This window comes from Pristiophorus japonicus, chromosome 1, assembly GCF_044704955.1.
Source record: "Pristiophorus japonicus isolate sPriJap1 chromosome 1, sPriJap1.hap1, whole genome shotgun sequence".
Classification (NCBI taxonomy): domain Eukaryota; kingdom Metazoa; phylum Chordata; class Chondrichthyes; family Pristiophoridae; genus Pristiophorus; species Pristiophorus japonicus.
The window spans coordinates 329,868,794-329,882,250 of record NC_091977.1 but is presented as its reverse complement, the minus strand read 5'-3'; the positions used below and the strand labels follow the sequence as shown (position 1 = coordinate 329,882,250).

Sequence of the window (13,457 nt, the reverse complement as noted above, 5' to 3'; positions counted from 1 at the left end):
CAATTAAAGCACATGGTATTGGGGGTAATATACTGACATGGATAGAGAACTGGTTGGCAGACAGGAAGCAGAGAGTCAGGATAAACGGGTCATAGAAACATAGAAACATAGAAACAAGGTGCAGGAGTAGGCCATTCGGCCCTTCGAGCCTGCACCACCATTCAATAAGATCATGGCTGATCATTCACCTCAGTACCCCTTTCCTGCTTTCTCTCCATACCCCTTGATCCCTTTAGCTGCAAGGGCCACATCTAACTCCCTCTTGAATATATCCAATGAACTCGCATCAACAACTCTCTGCGGTCGGGAATTCCACAGGTTCACAATTCTCTGAGTGAAGAAGTTTCTCCTCATCTCAGTCCGAAATGGCCTACCCCCCATCCCTAGACCGTGTCCCCTGGTTCTGGACCCCCCCAACATCGGGAACATTCTACCCGCATCTAACCTGTCCAGTCCCCGTCAGAATCTTATATATTTCCATGAGATCCCCTCTCATCCCTCTAAACTCCAGTGTATAAAGGCCCAGTTGATCCAGCCTCTCCTCATGTGTCAGTCCCGCCATCCCGGCAATCAGTCTGGTGAACCTTCGCTGCACTCCCCCAATAGCAAGAACGTCCTTCCTCAGATCAGGAGAGCAAAACTGCACACAACACTCCAGGTGAGGCCCCACCAAGGCCCCGTACATCTGCAGCAAGACCTCCCTGCTCCTGTACTCAAATCCCCTCGCTATGAAGGCCAACATACTTTTCAAAATGGCAGGCAGTGACTAGTGGGGTGCCACAGGGCTCAGTGCTGGGACCCCAGCTATTTACAATATACATCAATGATTTGGATGAAGGAATTGAGTGTAATATCTCCAAGTTGCAGATGACACTAAACTGGATGGCGGTGTGAGCTGTGAGCAGGACGCTAAGAGGCTGCAGGGTGACTTGGACAGGTTAGGTGAGTGGGCAAATGCATAGCAGATGCAGTATAATGTGAATAAATGTGAGGTTATCCATTTTGGGGGCAAAAATGCGAAGACAGAATATTATCTGAATGGCGGCAGATTAGGAAAAGCGGAGGTGCAACGAGACCTGGGTGTCATGGTGCATCAGTCATTGAAAGTTGGCATACAGGTACAGCAGGCGGTGAAGAAGGCAAATGGTATGTTGGCCTTCATAGCTCGGGGATTTGAGTATAGGAGCAGGGATGTCTTACTGCAGTTGTACAGGGCCTTGGTGACCTCATCTGGAATATTGTGTTCAGTTTTGGTCCCCTAATCTGAGGAAGGATGTTCTTGCTATTGAGGGAGTGCAGCGAAGGTTCACCAAACTGATTCCTGGGATGGCAGGACTGACATATGAGGAGAGACTGGATCAACTGGGCCTTTATACGTTGGAGTTTAGAAGGAAGAGAGGGGATCTCATAGAAACATATAAGATTCTGACAGGACGGGACAGGTTAGATAAGAACATAAGAATTAGGAGCAGGAGTAGGCCATCGAGCCCCTCGAGCCTGCTCCACCATTCAAAAAGATCATGGCTGATCTGGCCGTGGACTCAGCTCCACTTATCCGCCCGCTCCCCACAACCCTTAATTCCCTTATTGGTTAAAAATATATCTATCTGTGATTTGAATACATTCAATGAGCTAGCCTCAACTGCTTCCTTGGGCAGAAAATTCCACAGATTCACAACCCTCTGGGACAAGAAATTCCTTCTCAACTCGGTTTTAAATTGGCTTCCCCGTATTTTGAGGCAGTGCCCCCTAGTTCTAGTCTTCCCGACCAGTGGAAACAACCTCTCTGCCTCTATCTTGTCTATCCCTTTCATGATTTTAAATGTTTCTATAAGATCACCCCTCATCCTTCTGAACTCCAACGAGTAAAGACCCAGGCTACTCAATCTATCATCATAAGGTAACCCCCTCATCTCCGGAATCAGCCTAGTGTATCGTCTCTGTACCCCCTCCAAAGCTAGTATATCTTTCCTCAAGTAAGGTGACCAAAACTGCAAGCAGTACTCCAGGTGCGGCCTCACCAATATCCTGTACAGTTGCAGGAGGACCTCCCTGCTTTTGTACTCCATCCCTCTCGCAATGAAGGCCAACATTCCATTTGCCTTCCTGATTACCTGCTGCACCTGCAAACTAACTTTTTGGGATTCATGCACAAGGACCCCCAGGTCCCTCTGCACCGCAGCATGTTGTAATTTCTCCCCATTCAAATAATATTCCCTTTTACTGCTTTTTTTCCCAAGGTGGATGACCTCACATTTTCCGACATTGTATTCCATTTGCCAAACCTTAGCCCATTTGCTTAACCTATCTAAATCTCTTTGCAGCCTCTCTGTGTCCTCTACACAACCCGCTTTCCCACTAATCTTTGTGTCAGCTGCAAATTTTGTTACACTACACTCTGTCCCCTCTTCCAGGTCATCTATGTATATTGTAAACAGTTGTGGTCCCAGCACCGATCCCTGTGGCACACCACTAACCATCGATTTCCAACCCGAAAAGGACCCATTTATCCCGACTCTCTGCTTTCTGTTCGCCAGCCAATTCTCGATCCATGCTAATACATTTCCTCTGACTCCGCGTACCTTTATCTTCTGCAGTAACCTTTTGTGTGGCACCTTATCGAATGCCTTTTGGAAATCTAAATACACCACATCCATGGGTACACCTCTATCCACCATGCTCGTTATATCCTCAAAGAATTCCAGTAAATTAGTCAAACATGATTTCCCCTTCATGAATCCATGTTGTGTCTGCTTGATCGCACTATTCCTATCTAGATGTCCCGCTATTTCTTCCTTAATGATAGCTTCAAGCATTTCCCCCACTACAGATGTTAAACTAACCGGCCTATAGTTACCTGCCTTTTGTCTGCCCCCTTTTTTAAACAGAGGCGTTACATTAGCTGCTTTCAATCCGCTGGTACCTCCCCAGAGTCCAGAGAATTTTGGTAGATTATAACGAATGCATCTGCTATAACTTCCGCCATCTCTTTTAATACCCTGGGATGCATTTCATCAGGACCAGGGGACTTGTCTACCTTGAGTCCCATTCGCCTGTCCAGCACTACCTCCCTAGTGATAGTGATTGTCTCAAGGTCCTCCCTTCCCACATTCCCGTGACCAGCAATTTTTGGCATGGTTTTTGTGTCCTCCACTGTGAAGACCGAAGCAAAATAATTGTTTAAGGTCTCAGCCATTTCCACATTTCCCATTATTAAATCCCCCTTCTCATCTTCTAAGGGACCAACATTTACTTTAGTCACTTTCTTCCATTTTATATATCAGTAAAAGCTTTTACTATCTGTTTTTATGTTTTGTGCAAGTTTACTTTCATAATCTATCTTTCCTTTCTTTATTGTTTTCTTAGTCATTCTTTGCTGTCATTTAAAATTTTCCCAATCTTCTAGTTTCCCACTAACCTTGGCCACCTTATACGCATTGGTTTTTAATTTGATACTCTCCTTTATTTCCTTGGTTATCCACAGCTGGTTATCCCTTCTCTTACCGCCCTTCTTTTTCACTGGAATATATTTTTGTTGAGCACTATGATAGAGCTCCTTAAAAGTCCTCCACTGTTCCTCAATTGTGCCACCGTTTAGTCTATGTTCCAGGTCTACTTTGCCCTCATCCCACTGTAGTCCCCTTTGTTTAAGCATAGTACGCTCGTTTGAGACACTACTTCCTCACCCTCAATCTGTATTCCAAATTCAACCATTCTGTGATCACTCATTCCGAGAAAATCTTTTACTAGGAGATCGTTTATTATTCTTGTAGAATGTTCCCGATGTTGGGGAAGTCCAGAACCAGGGGACACAGTCTTAGGATAAGGGGTAGGCCATTTAGGACTGAGATGAGGAGAAATTTCTTCACTCAGAGAGTTGTTAACCTGTGGAATTCCCAGCTGCAGAGAGTTGTTAATGCCAGTTGATTGGATATATTTAAGAGGGAGTTAGATATGGCCCTTACGGCTCAGGGGATCAATGGGTATGGAGAGAAAGCAGGAAAGGGGTACTGACGGAATGATCAGCCATGATCTTGTTGAATGTTGGTGCAGGCTCGAAGGGCCGAATGGCCTACTCCTGCACCTATTTTCTATTTTTCTCTGTAAATGCTACAGTAGGAAAGAATCAGGAACAATTTAAATCGATGTTCCTGACCCAACTTCACTCTTTAGTTAAAACCACCCTGGGCATATCAGTGGACAGATATAGAGGCCAGCACTCAAATAGCCAGGGAGATGGTAAAAGAACAGTTAAAGGAAATGTCACCACCCACTGCAAATAAACCAGTGTCAACAGTGGAGGGATCTTGAAACTACTCCTTTAAGGGACAGTGCTTTAATTGTAAGAAGGTAGGCCACCTAGCAAAAGGTTGCAGCAGACCCAGACCGGCACCGAACCATGATGCAACACATAGATACCTCCCGAGGGATGAACCCAAACCTTCTGGGACAGATCAACGATTGGACCAGTTGATAACCCTCATACAAACCGAAGTTGCCACGGGGAGGATTCAAAATCGTTTATCGGTGCACACAATCGCCGATGCACACTCATTAGAGAGATCCATTTAAGGATCGACCCTGTGACTGGGTTCAGCCCCCAAAGATTGGTTGGAAGTGGGGTTCCGACGTGATGGTAGCGGGAGACCAGTAGTCCTTGTTGTCTGAAAAGGGGGCAGGCAGCAGATTATGCTTATCGATACTGGATCTGCCATTACCATCATCCACACCCCATACCCTGAACGCCATGCAGCGGCGGGCAAGGGTTATATGACCCTTAAAGGGTTTAATGGTGATACAACCACCGTGTATATAGGGAAGGCCACTGAACTTCAGTTGGGAGGCCTCACCTGTAAGGTCCCAGCGCCGATGCTGATGACCACCGCCGATGGAAGGGGAATTTTTGGGACTGATGTGTTGGATCAGTATGGCGTGGTGATAAATTATATCAGGACTGTGTTTGGATGGGATTGAGAGATAAGGCAGGAGTGATAGAAATTTCAGATGCTCACTCAGTTTTTGCTATTAAAAAGCCATCTGAGTATGACGCTCCAGGGAGCGAAAATGAAGCCGTGACAAAACTAATTCAGGAACACCTAGCGGTGTTTGCCAAATGCAAGAATGACTGTGGAAAAATAGCGGGCGAGGAATCTATTGAGGGACCCCCCCCACTCATTCACTAAACAGTCCCCCATCCCAAGGGAGAGTCACCCTTGCATCCGAGATACCATAAAATCCCTAGCTGAGCAGGGTGTTCTTAGGGCAGGCACTTTAACGACCAATTCACCCGCGTGGCTGGTTAAAAAGCCTGATAGCAGCTGGCGACTGACTATTGATTACAGAAAGTTAAATTCTGTAACACCAGCCTGCTCACCGGTAGTAAGAGAAACTCCCACCATATTATCTCAAATTTCTGCTGGTTCCAAGTACTTCTCGACCCTCAATCGCCAATGAATTCTGGAGTATCCCTGTTAAAGGGGAAGACCAGGACAAATTTGCGTTCATATTTGAGGACCAGAGCTACACCTGGACATGCCTGCCTCAGGGGTTCCACAATGCCCCCATGATATTCCACAAAAGAATGGCTGCAATTTTAAAAGACTTTTCCCACCCTATCTGCTTGCTGCAGTATGTAGATGACCTACTGCAGACAGCATGGAGGAGCATCTGTCCCTTTTGCACAAACTTTTGACATTGTTGGCTCAGGCGTGACTAAAGGTGAATCCCCGTAAGGCTCAATTAGTAAAAGAAAGGGTCACCTTTCTCGGAGTGTCCATTTCTCCAGAGGGATCATCCTCCGACTCTCACAAGGTGGTGATATCTCAGCGACTGCCATTACCCACTTCTAAAACAGCCCTACGATCATTCTTGGGTTTGGTGGGGTACCAAAGGAACTTTATCCCAGGCTTTGCAGAGTGTGCAAAACTGCAGGGTGATGACATACACCCAGCATGGACTGATGCACAGTCCGTGGCTAAATTAAAAATTGCAGTGATACAGGCCGCATGTCTGATCCCTCCTGATCCCACACAGCCCTTCCATTTGGAGGTCGGGGCCACAGAACAAAGCCTCACTGCAGTTCTGTGCCAAACGCGAGCTGATCGATTACAGCCCATTGCATATGTGCCTCGAATCCTGCAGGGGGCAGAAAAGACGTATACCGCATGCGAGCGCCATCTACTGGCCGTCTTCTGGTTGATACACCACTTTACCTTTATTACTGGGTTACAGGCTACAATCCTGCATAGTGGACACACACCTCTGAAACTAATGACGAAACCTGGAGATTCGCTAGTTTCCTCACAGCGCCTCAGCAAATGGACATTGGAATTTATGGAAAGAGACATTGATACCATTTCCAAACCCACCACATTGCTGCCACAATTTCTGATTGATGAGGGGGACCCGCATGAATGTCCGTTACCCCTGATTAACTTTGAGACCCATCCTGTGCAGAAAGAGCCCATATAGAATGTCTGAGATGTCTATATCGATGGGTCCTCATATCACATTGAAGGATCCCCTCACACCGGATATGCTGTGGTATTGCCAGAAAGAACCATCCAGCGAAGATACAACAGGCAGTCTTCACAATATGCAGAAATCGCCGCACTTCTAACTGCTGTGAAGGAAACCTCAGATAGACCCGTGAATATTTGGTCCGAAAGTGCCGATGCTATAAACACCATGCTCTCCTTGCCCCATACCACAAAAATAACTATCGTACGATAGACGGTAAGGCCCTGGTCCATGGTTACGCCTGCTCTGGTCAGACCTTAAACCGCGATCCCAGCCCTGCTTCATAGGAAACATAGCAGCCCATAGAAAAGGGGGTCCACATAATGAGGGAAATTCCAGAGCAGACAGAGCAGCCAAGGACACTGAGATTGATGGGGAGATAGAGGATATAGTTGTTGAGCCCTGCAATGCTGTTAGCAAGGCCTCCCCAACAGATCACCTAGATTTATAATCCCTGCAGCAGCAATACTGGCCATATGCTGTTGTAAGCACCTAGCAGGAGGAAGGCAGACCCCTTCCTCAACTAACAGCCTGGGCTCCCAATACCATACTAGTCACTGCCCCTGACTCAGATGAGCAGTTGCTGATGTTCAAAAGAAAGCCAAATGCCTGCCCTGTGGTGTGTGTTCCACCAGAGGTGGGTCAGGAACTGCTCTCCCTCTTTCACTCCCACCCCACAGCAGGGCACTATTCGGCCCTGGTAACCTTCTATAAGATAGCATCCACAGTTTGGTGGCCTTCCATGAGGGAAACAATCAACCAATACGTGGCACGATGCCTACCGTGCCTGCAACACAATCCTCCCGCATGCACTAACCGAGCCTTGCTTCAAAGTGCACCTCCACCTCAAGGGCCATGGACTCACCTCGAGATAGACTTCATTGGGCCACTTCCACAGGCGCAGGGCAATTTTCAGCATGCCCTAGTGGTGGTGGGTCAATTCACTAAATGGATCGAAGCATTCCCCAGCTGCTCCAACACCACAATCACAGCAGCCAAAACACTATTGAATCATGTGTTTTGTAGGTGGGGAGTACCAGTACAAGTGGACAGCGATCAAGGTTCACACTTTACCGGTAAAATTTTTACCCACCTGCAGGAAATGTTGGGGATAAAACACAAATTACATATTGCTCACCACCCCCAGTCATCTGGAGGGGTCGAAAGGGGGAACAGGACCCTCAAGTTAATGTTAAAAAAATTGTGCGCAGACCACCCCACTCAATGGGGTAACATGCTGCCAATGTGCTTAATGGCAATGAGGTCCACACCTCATAGAACAACAGGGGTCTCCCCATATCAGGCCATGATGGGGAGGCTCATGAGAACACCAGGCCAGCTAACACGAACAGGGATGAGTCCCCTGACAATGAAAACATGTAGTCCCAAGTGGCTGGAACAAGTGGTGGATCACACCAATCAGATCAATCGATTTGTGACCACCAAATTGGGGAAGTCAAAAAGACAAATTAAAAAGTACTTTGACAAGAAAGTACGTCCCTTTGAATACGAGGTGGGAGACGCAGTAATGATTCCAAATTATGGGAAAAAGAAGCTGCCTTGGAGTCTGGGCGGTGGGTTCCACATAAGATTATAGACTGATTGAACCCCGCGGTTTATTTGATTCAGTTACCGGGGTAAAAGGGCGTTAAGTACAAGAAGTGGTTTCACATTAATCAGTTAAAAACTGCCAAAGAGTAAATACTGCACTGATCTTGTTTCCCACAGACCATGTTACGGATCCTCACAATTGTCAGGACGATACTGGCCAAGAACGAAGCCGAGGGAAGATGGAGACTCAGGAGCTGCAACATGACTCACGAACATTATCAATCATCAATGTGCTGTGAGAAGCGAAGGTGCACTGAAGATTGTATTATAGTAAATCCCCTACGTGTGACATACACCTTACGAGGTGGGGACCGAGTCAGGCCATGCACCTTTCTCTCTCTCATTATACAGCGGTCATCCACCTCACAGAAACATAAACAGCAGAGCTATGAGAACTCTCTCATGTTTATATGTGAGCCCTGAGGAGATAAACCATATGAGGAGTCAATAAGGATAGTTACCCTTCAAGATGGGGAGTTTGTAAGAATAAAAGTGTTTAATAATGACAAAATTGATTCTGTATATATATAAAACTGCTAAAAGTGTAGATTATATGGAAAGGCTGCAGTGTTGAAACAAAATGGATGACTTCCCCAAGTTCATGTCTCCATGACTTTGAAACTCACCAAACTAGAAAAGGTGTTAATTGGAAAGCCATTAACCAAGTCAAGGAGTGGCGCCGGCCCTCCAGACAGGCACATGTGTGAGGAGGGCCAATAAGGAACTGCCCTGAAACCAAGGCCCAATCCTGGTGCTTTCTGAGAAACAATGGACTTAAGGGATATAAAAATGCAAGCGCAAAGCTTACTTTCTCTCTTCCTCTCTCCTGAGCACACGGTAAACCGTCCTCTCAAGACCAGCCCAAATAGGAGGCCGTGTGCTCAGCCAGCCAGCCAGAGGAAAGTGAAGTATACCTTTTTAAAATCTGTTGCAACTAAATCGATCTGTAGGATAGCTGATGACTGCTGATACTTGTGCATGTGCGTGTGTTTAATAAACTATTCCAAATTGTTTTAAAAGAATCAGTCTCACTGTCAATTTAATGCCAGAGATTTAGAAATCTTAGAGGTTACACATTGCTAACATTTAGTGAATAAATTCAAACATACGTCGCTAGTCTTTGAACATTTTGAATTACCTCATTAGCACAGCTGATGTTACTGAATGCAGTGCCTGTAATGGTTAGTCTGTCATACATCGTCCCATTTGAAGGTGTGATGCTGTTGATGGTAGGGGAATAGCAGGGAGAAAGGAGAAATGTGAATCCTCCCACATCTGTGGTGTTGTGTGACGCCTGGTCACAGTCAGGGTTCCATGCAGTACAGTTATCATTGGGCTCCTGTTGGGAATCCAGCTTCGCAGAGTGTCCTTTACACAAACAAACAAGCTGCTGTTAATCCAGGGAATGGGGGTGAAAGGAAACCAACACATCTAGAAAGAGCTTGGGTACAGTCAGTTTTATGGAGAGGAGACGTTCAAGAAAAAAATAGAGATTTGCAGCAAATTATTCTTATTACTTTGTCCAATTTTGTTTTTTTTCCAGTAATTTGTTCGCTGACTTACATTGGCTCCTGGTCCAGCAATGCCTAGAATTTAAAATTCTCATCCTTGTTTTCAATCTCTCTATGGCCTCGCCCCTCCCTATCTCTGCAATCTCCTCCAGCCCTACAATCTTCCGAGATCTCAGCATTCCTCCAATGCTGGCCTCTTGCATATCCCCGATTTCCTTTGCCTCACCATTGGTGGCTGTGCCTTCAGCTGTCTTGGATAATTCCCTCCATAAACTTTGTGTTTGTCAATTAAACTTCTCAAGAATGCCTCTATTGAGTTGTTGAATTGTGTTGCAGAATATCACTTGACCTGCAAGATAATGTATTTCGAAGTACAAATCACTCTTAAAATTGGCACTTTATGTGGCGCTATTCTGCGCAGGAGATGCGTTTGTCAAGCTACATGATGGTTAAAGGGGAAGAAAATCTAACGGGGGGAGGGGGCATTATTTGTACTCCAATTTATAAAGGAAAAAATTAAGTCACAGGAAAAGTTTGTTTGACATTTTTACTGGTTACTGTTGTTTTTGACATCAGCATACAGTCTCATTTTTTTAGGTGTCAGCCGTGGTACAGTGGGTAGCACTCTCGCCTCTGAGTCAGAAGCTTTGTAGGTTCTAGTCCCACTCCAGAGACTTGAGCCCATAATCTAGGCTGACACTCCCAGTGCAGTACTGAGGGAGTGCTGCACTGTCGGAAGTGCCGTCTTTCAGATGTGACATTGATCCGAGGCTCTGTCTGCCCTCATGTAGACCTGAAGATCCTATGGCACTATTCGAAGAAGGGCAGGGGTGTTTTCCTGCTGTCCTAACCAACATTTATCCCTCAACCAAAACCTCCAATAACAGATTGTCTCAGGAGCAATCTCATTGTGATTTATGGGATCTTGCTGTGCTTACATTGCCTGCTGCATTTACCCACATTATAACAGTGACAACACTTAAAAAGTACTTCATTGGCTATGAATCACTTTGAGATCTCCTGAGGATGCAAAAGGCGGTCCAGAAATGCAAGTTCTTTCTTTTCCTTTTCTCTCAGGTGGGAAGTCCATTCTTGAGGGAAACCTTTTCATTCAAATCCAAAAGGACGTCAGACATTTGGGTAAGTTGATAACTAGTTCAGCTACCCTCTGGTGAAATCTATTCTTGCTGGCCAAGCATAATTGGACAAGAATTGGACACTCTGGAGCCACTCTAATCCAGCTCCTTTTCCCAATGACCCACTTGAACTCATTAACTGTGGAAGTTTACTTTGCCCAGTCTTCTTTGATATCTCTACTAGCTGCTCTCGTGTGCCATTGCTCACTGGTTACCAGTGGCCTGGAGCACAGTTGTGCTGGTTAACAGTTATTTGTGGAGGGAAGATTGGCAGCTGCTTGTAAATGGTTCCCTTCTAACCTTGAGGAGAGGCCATGTTAGCAAGACCAGGAAAACCAGCAGCAAATGACTGGTTGCATTGTCTTTCATTTTATACTTTTGACAAGTGTGATGGACCACACTTGGTGCAAGACTTTTTCTAGGTTAAAGGTTTCAGTACTGTTAACTTTACTGTTAATCACTTGGTGTATTTCCAAGTTTCTGTTGCACCTGTATCAGGACCTTAGTGATAAGAAACACCAAATCCAAATCTTAGCAGTGTCTCGAATGGGTGAAAAGGGGGTAGATTTGTGAATCACCCGCCCATTCTGGAAACCTCCAATATTTCTATTGAAGTCAGCGGAGATGAAAACTGGGCGGTTTGTATAAGGAGCGGCTGATTCGCAATACCATGGGGCGGGGTGGAGAGTTGAAAATCTACTGCAATGTGACCAGACATGTGTACCATCTACAGGGCAATACTGATATTTAATGTGCATACACATAAACCAGTGTTGTCCAATACGTTAACCACGAGTGGCAAATTGGGAATCCAGATGTGGAGGATTGCATTTCTGATTAGTAACTAAAAAGTGAGTAACAGATGCCTGTGATCTCAATACTTATATTCGCACAGTGTGTGCATGTGAACTTTAACCTTTTTTGTGCATTTTCTGGTTAAATGGAGAGAGGAAAAGCAGAATATGTGAGTGTTCTTTGATCATTGTGACTGCTTTACTTCCTTGGTTGCTGAATGGTGGTAGATGGTTGTTCAGTAAAAATCTACGTGTGGAGTACATTTACTGATATTGTGTGTGAGGTATTTGCTACTGAAATTAGTGTATGTGTCTAAAACAGTGCTGCCCTAACCACAGCTGTAACAAGTCAACGATTTCTATTGAACAATACTGTTGTAAACGGTGACTTGTCACTGCACTCCAGCACCAAACATAAGCTAGCCAGGAGAATGGCAGGGGAGGGGGGGGTGGTGATTAATGAGTCCCGGTGCCTGTCAGTGCTGCTCTATAATTAATTCAACATTGTGGGCCACCCCGACCTGCGAGAGGACACCACTGCAGGTCGGGAGTGTAAGAGCTGGAGCATGCCACTGCAGCTTCCAGCGCGAGCCGACACAAATGTGCGACGGCTTTGAGGTGGGCGACTGGATGACGTCATCAGGACCCAGGTCACCATTTGGAGCATGGGCAGAAGCATCGGCGGAGCCCTGATACAGCGGAGGAGCGGGAAGGTCATGGCGAACTTGCGACAAGTGATCGGGTTGGAGGAGTGATGAGAGATCGTGGCTGAGATTTGGTGGGTGATCATGGCGGAGGTGCGGCGAATGTTTATTGCGGAGGAGCAGCGAGAGATCGTGGCGGAGGTGCGGCGAATGAGGGTATGGGGCCCAGAAGAGCCAAGGGCCCAGGGGCAGCACAGGCCTGCCCACACTGCGATATGTGTGTGCACTCGGCCCGTGCAGCAGAGCAGGTCTCCGGTCGTCCTGGTTAACCCTTGCCACTGGATAAAGGCCTAGCTCTGTCAAGCCCGTGTGGTGGCTAATGTGCAATGGTCACCACACGTTAAAAAATCCACGCACAGACATCTTCCTCCCTTCAATTGGAGTTCAGGACTGGAACATCGGGTCCTTCATCTGTGAACTCATGGAAACAAGTCATCCTCGTTCGAGGGACTGCCTATGATGATGATAATGATGATAATTAACTCATTGAGGAAGGCTCGACACCAACACACCAGCCTGTAAACTTCTGAACTATAAACAGGATGGACCTCTCACCTGGTATATAATCTGCTTCGATCCCTGCTAAATAAACACGCAATTTTCTGGTGCTTTTCTCAGCTGGTCTCACATTCACCATTCCTTGCAGGAAGATGCTTTCCTTCTGGTCCACGTAACCACTGCTGTAGAAAAAGGACCCGGGGGAGGTGAAGCGGTAGGAGAAGGAACCTACACATAAAGAGCATCATCCGTTAGGGAAAGAGAGATCATCGAATTGGCTTAATTTTATACCCGAGCACAATGAAAAGTAATCAAAGAAAGAAAGCAAGACTTGCATTTATACAGCACCTTTCATGACCTCAGCACATCTCAAAGTGCTTTACAGTCAATAAAATACATTTGAAGTGTAGTCATTATTGTAACAAAAAGTTTAATTTAATTTCTTTAGAGGGCTTTTAGTAAAATTCATAGTTACATCATCAATGTAGAGAGACTAGAGAAGCTGGGAGTGTTCTCCTTTGAGCAAGAAAGATTATGGGGAGATTTAATAGAGGTGTTCAAAATTATGAAGGGTTTTGATAGAGTAAATAAGGAGAAACTGTGGCAGGAGTGTTGGTAACCAGGGGATATAGGTTTAAGGTCATTGGCAAACGAGCCAGAGGGGAGATGCGAAGAAATTGTTTT

At 45.8% G+C, this 13,457-nt stretch overlaps 1 protein-coding gene across 1 annotated transcript in view; it reads right to left on the bottom strand.

Moving 5' to 3' along the window:
* The window catches only part of pkhd1l1.1 (PKHD1 like 1, tandem duplicate 1), a 402,260-nt gene that overhangs the window by 225,459 nt on the left and 163,344 nt on the right, over positions 1–13,457 (bottom strand). The window contains exons 37-38 of the mRNA XM_070881087.1: positions 12,831–13,001; positions 9,269–9,498 (exon numbers count right to left, since the gene is read on the bottom strand). Of these exons, the coding sequence (XP_070737188.1) occupies positions 9,269–9,498; positions 12,831–13,001 (401 nt within the window). The remainder of the gene's footprint in view (positions 1–9,268; positions 9,499–12,830; positions 13,002–13,457) is intronic.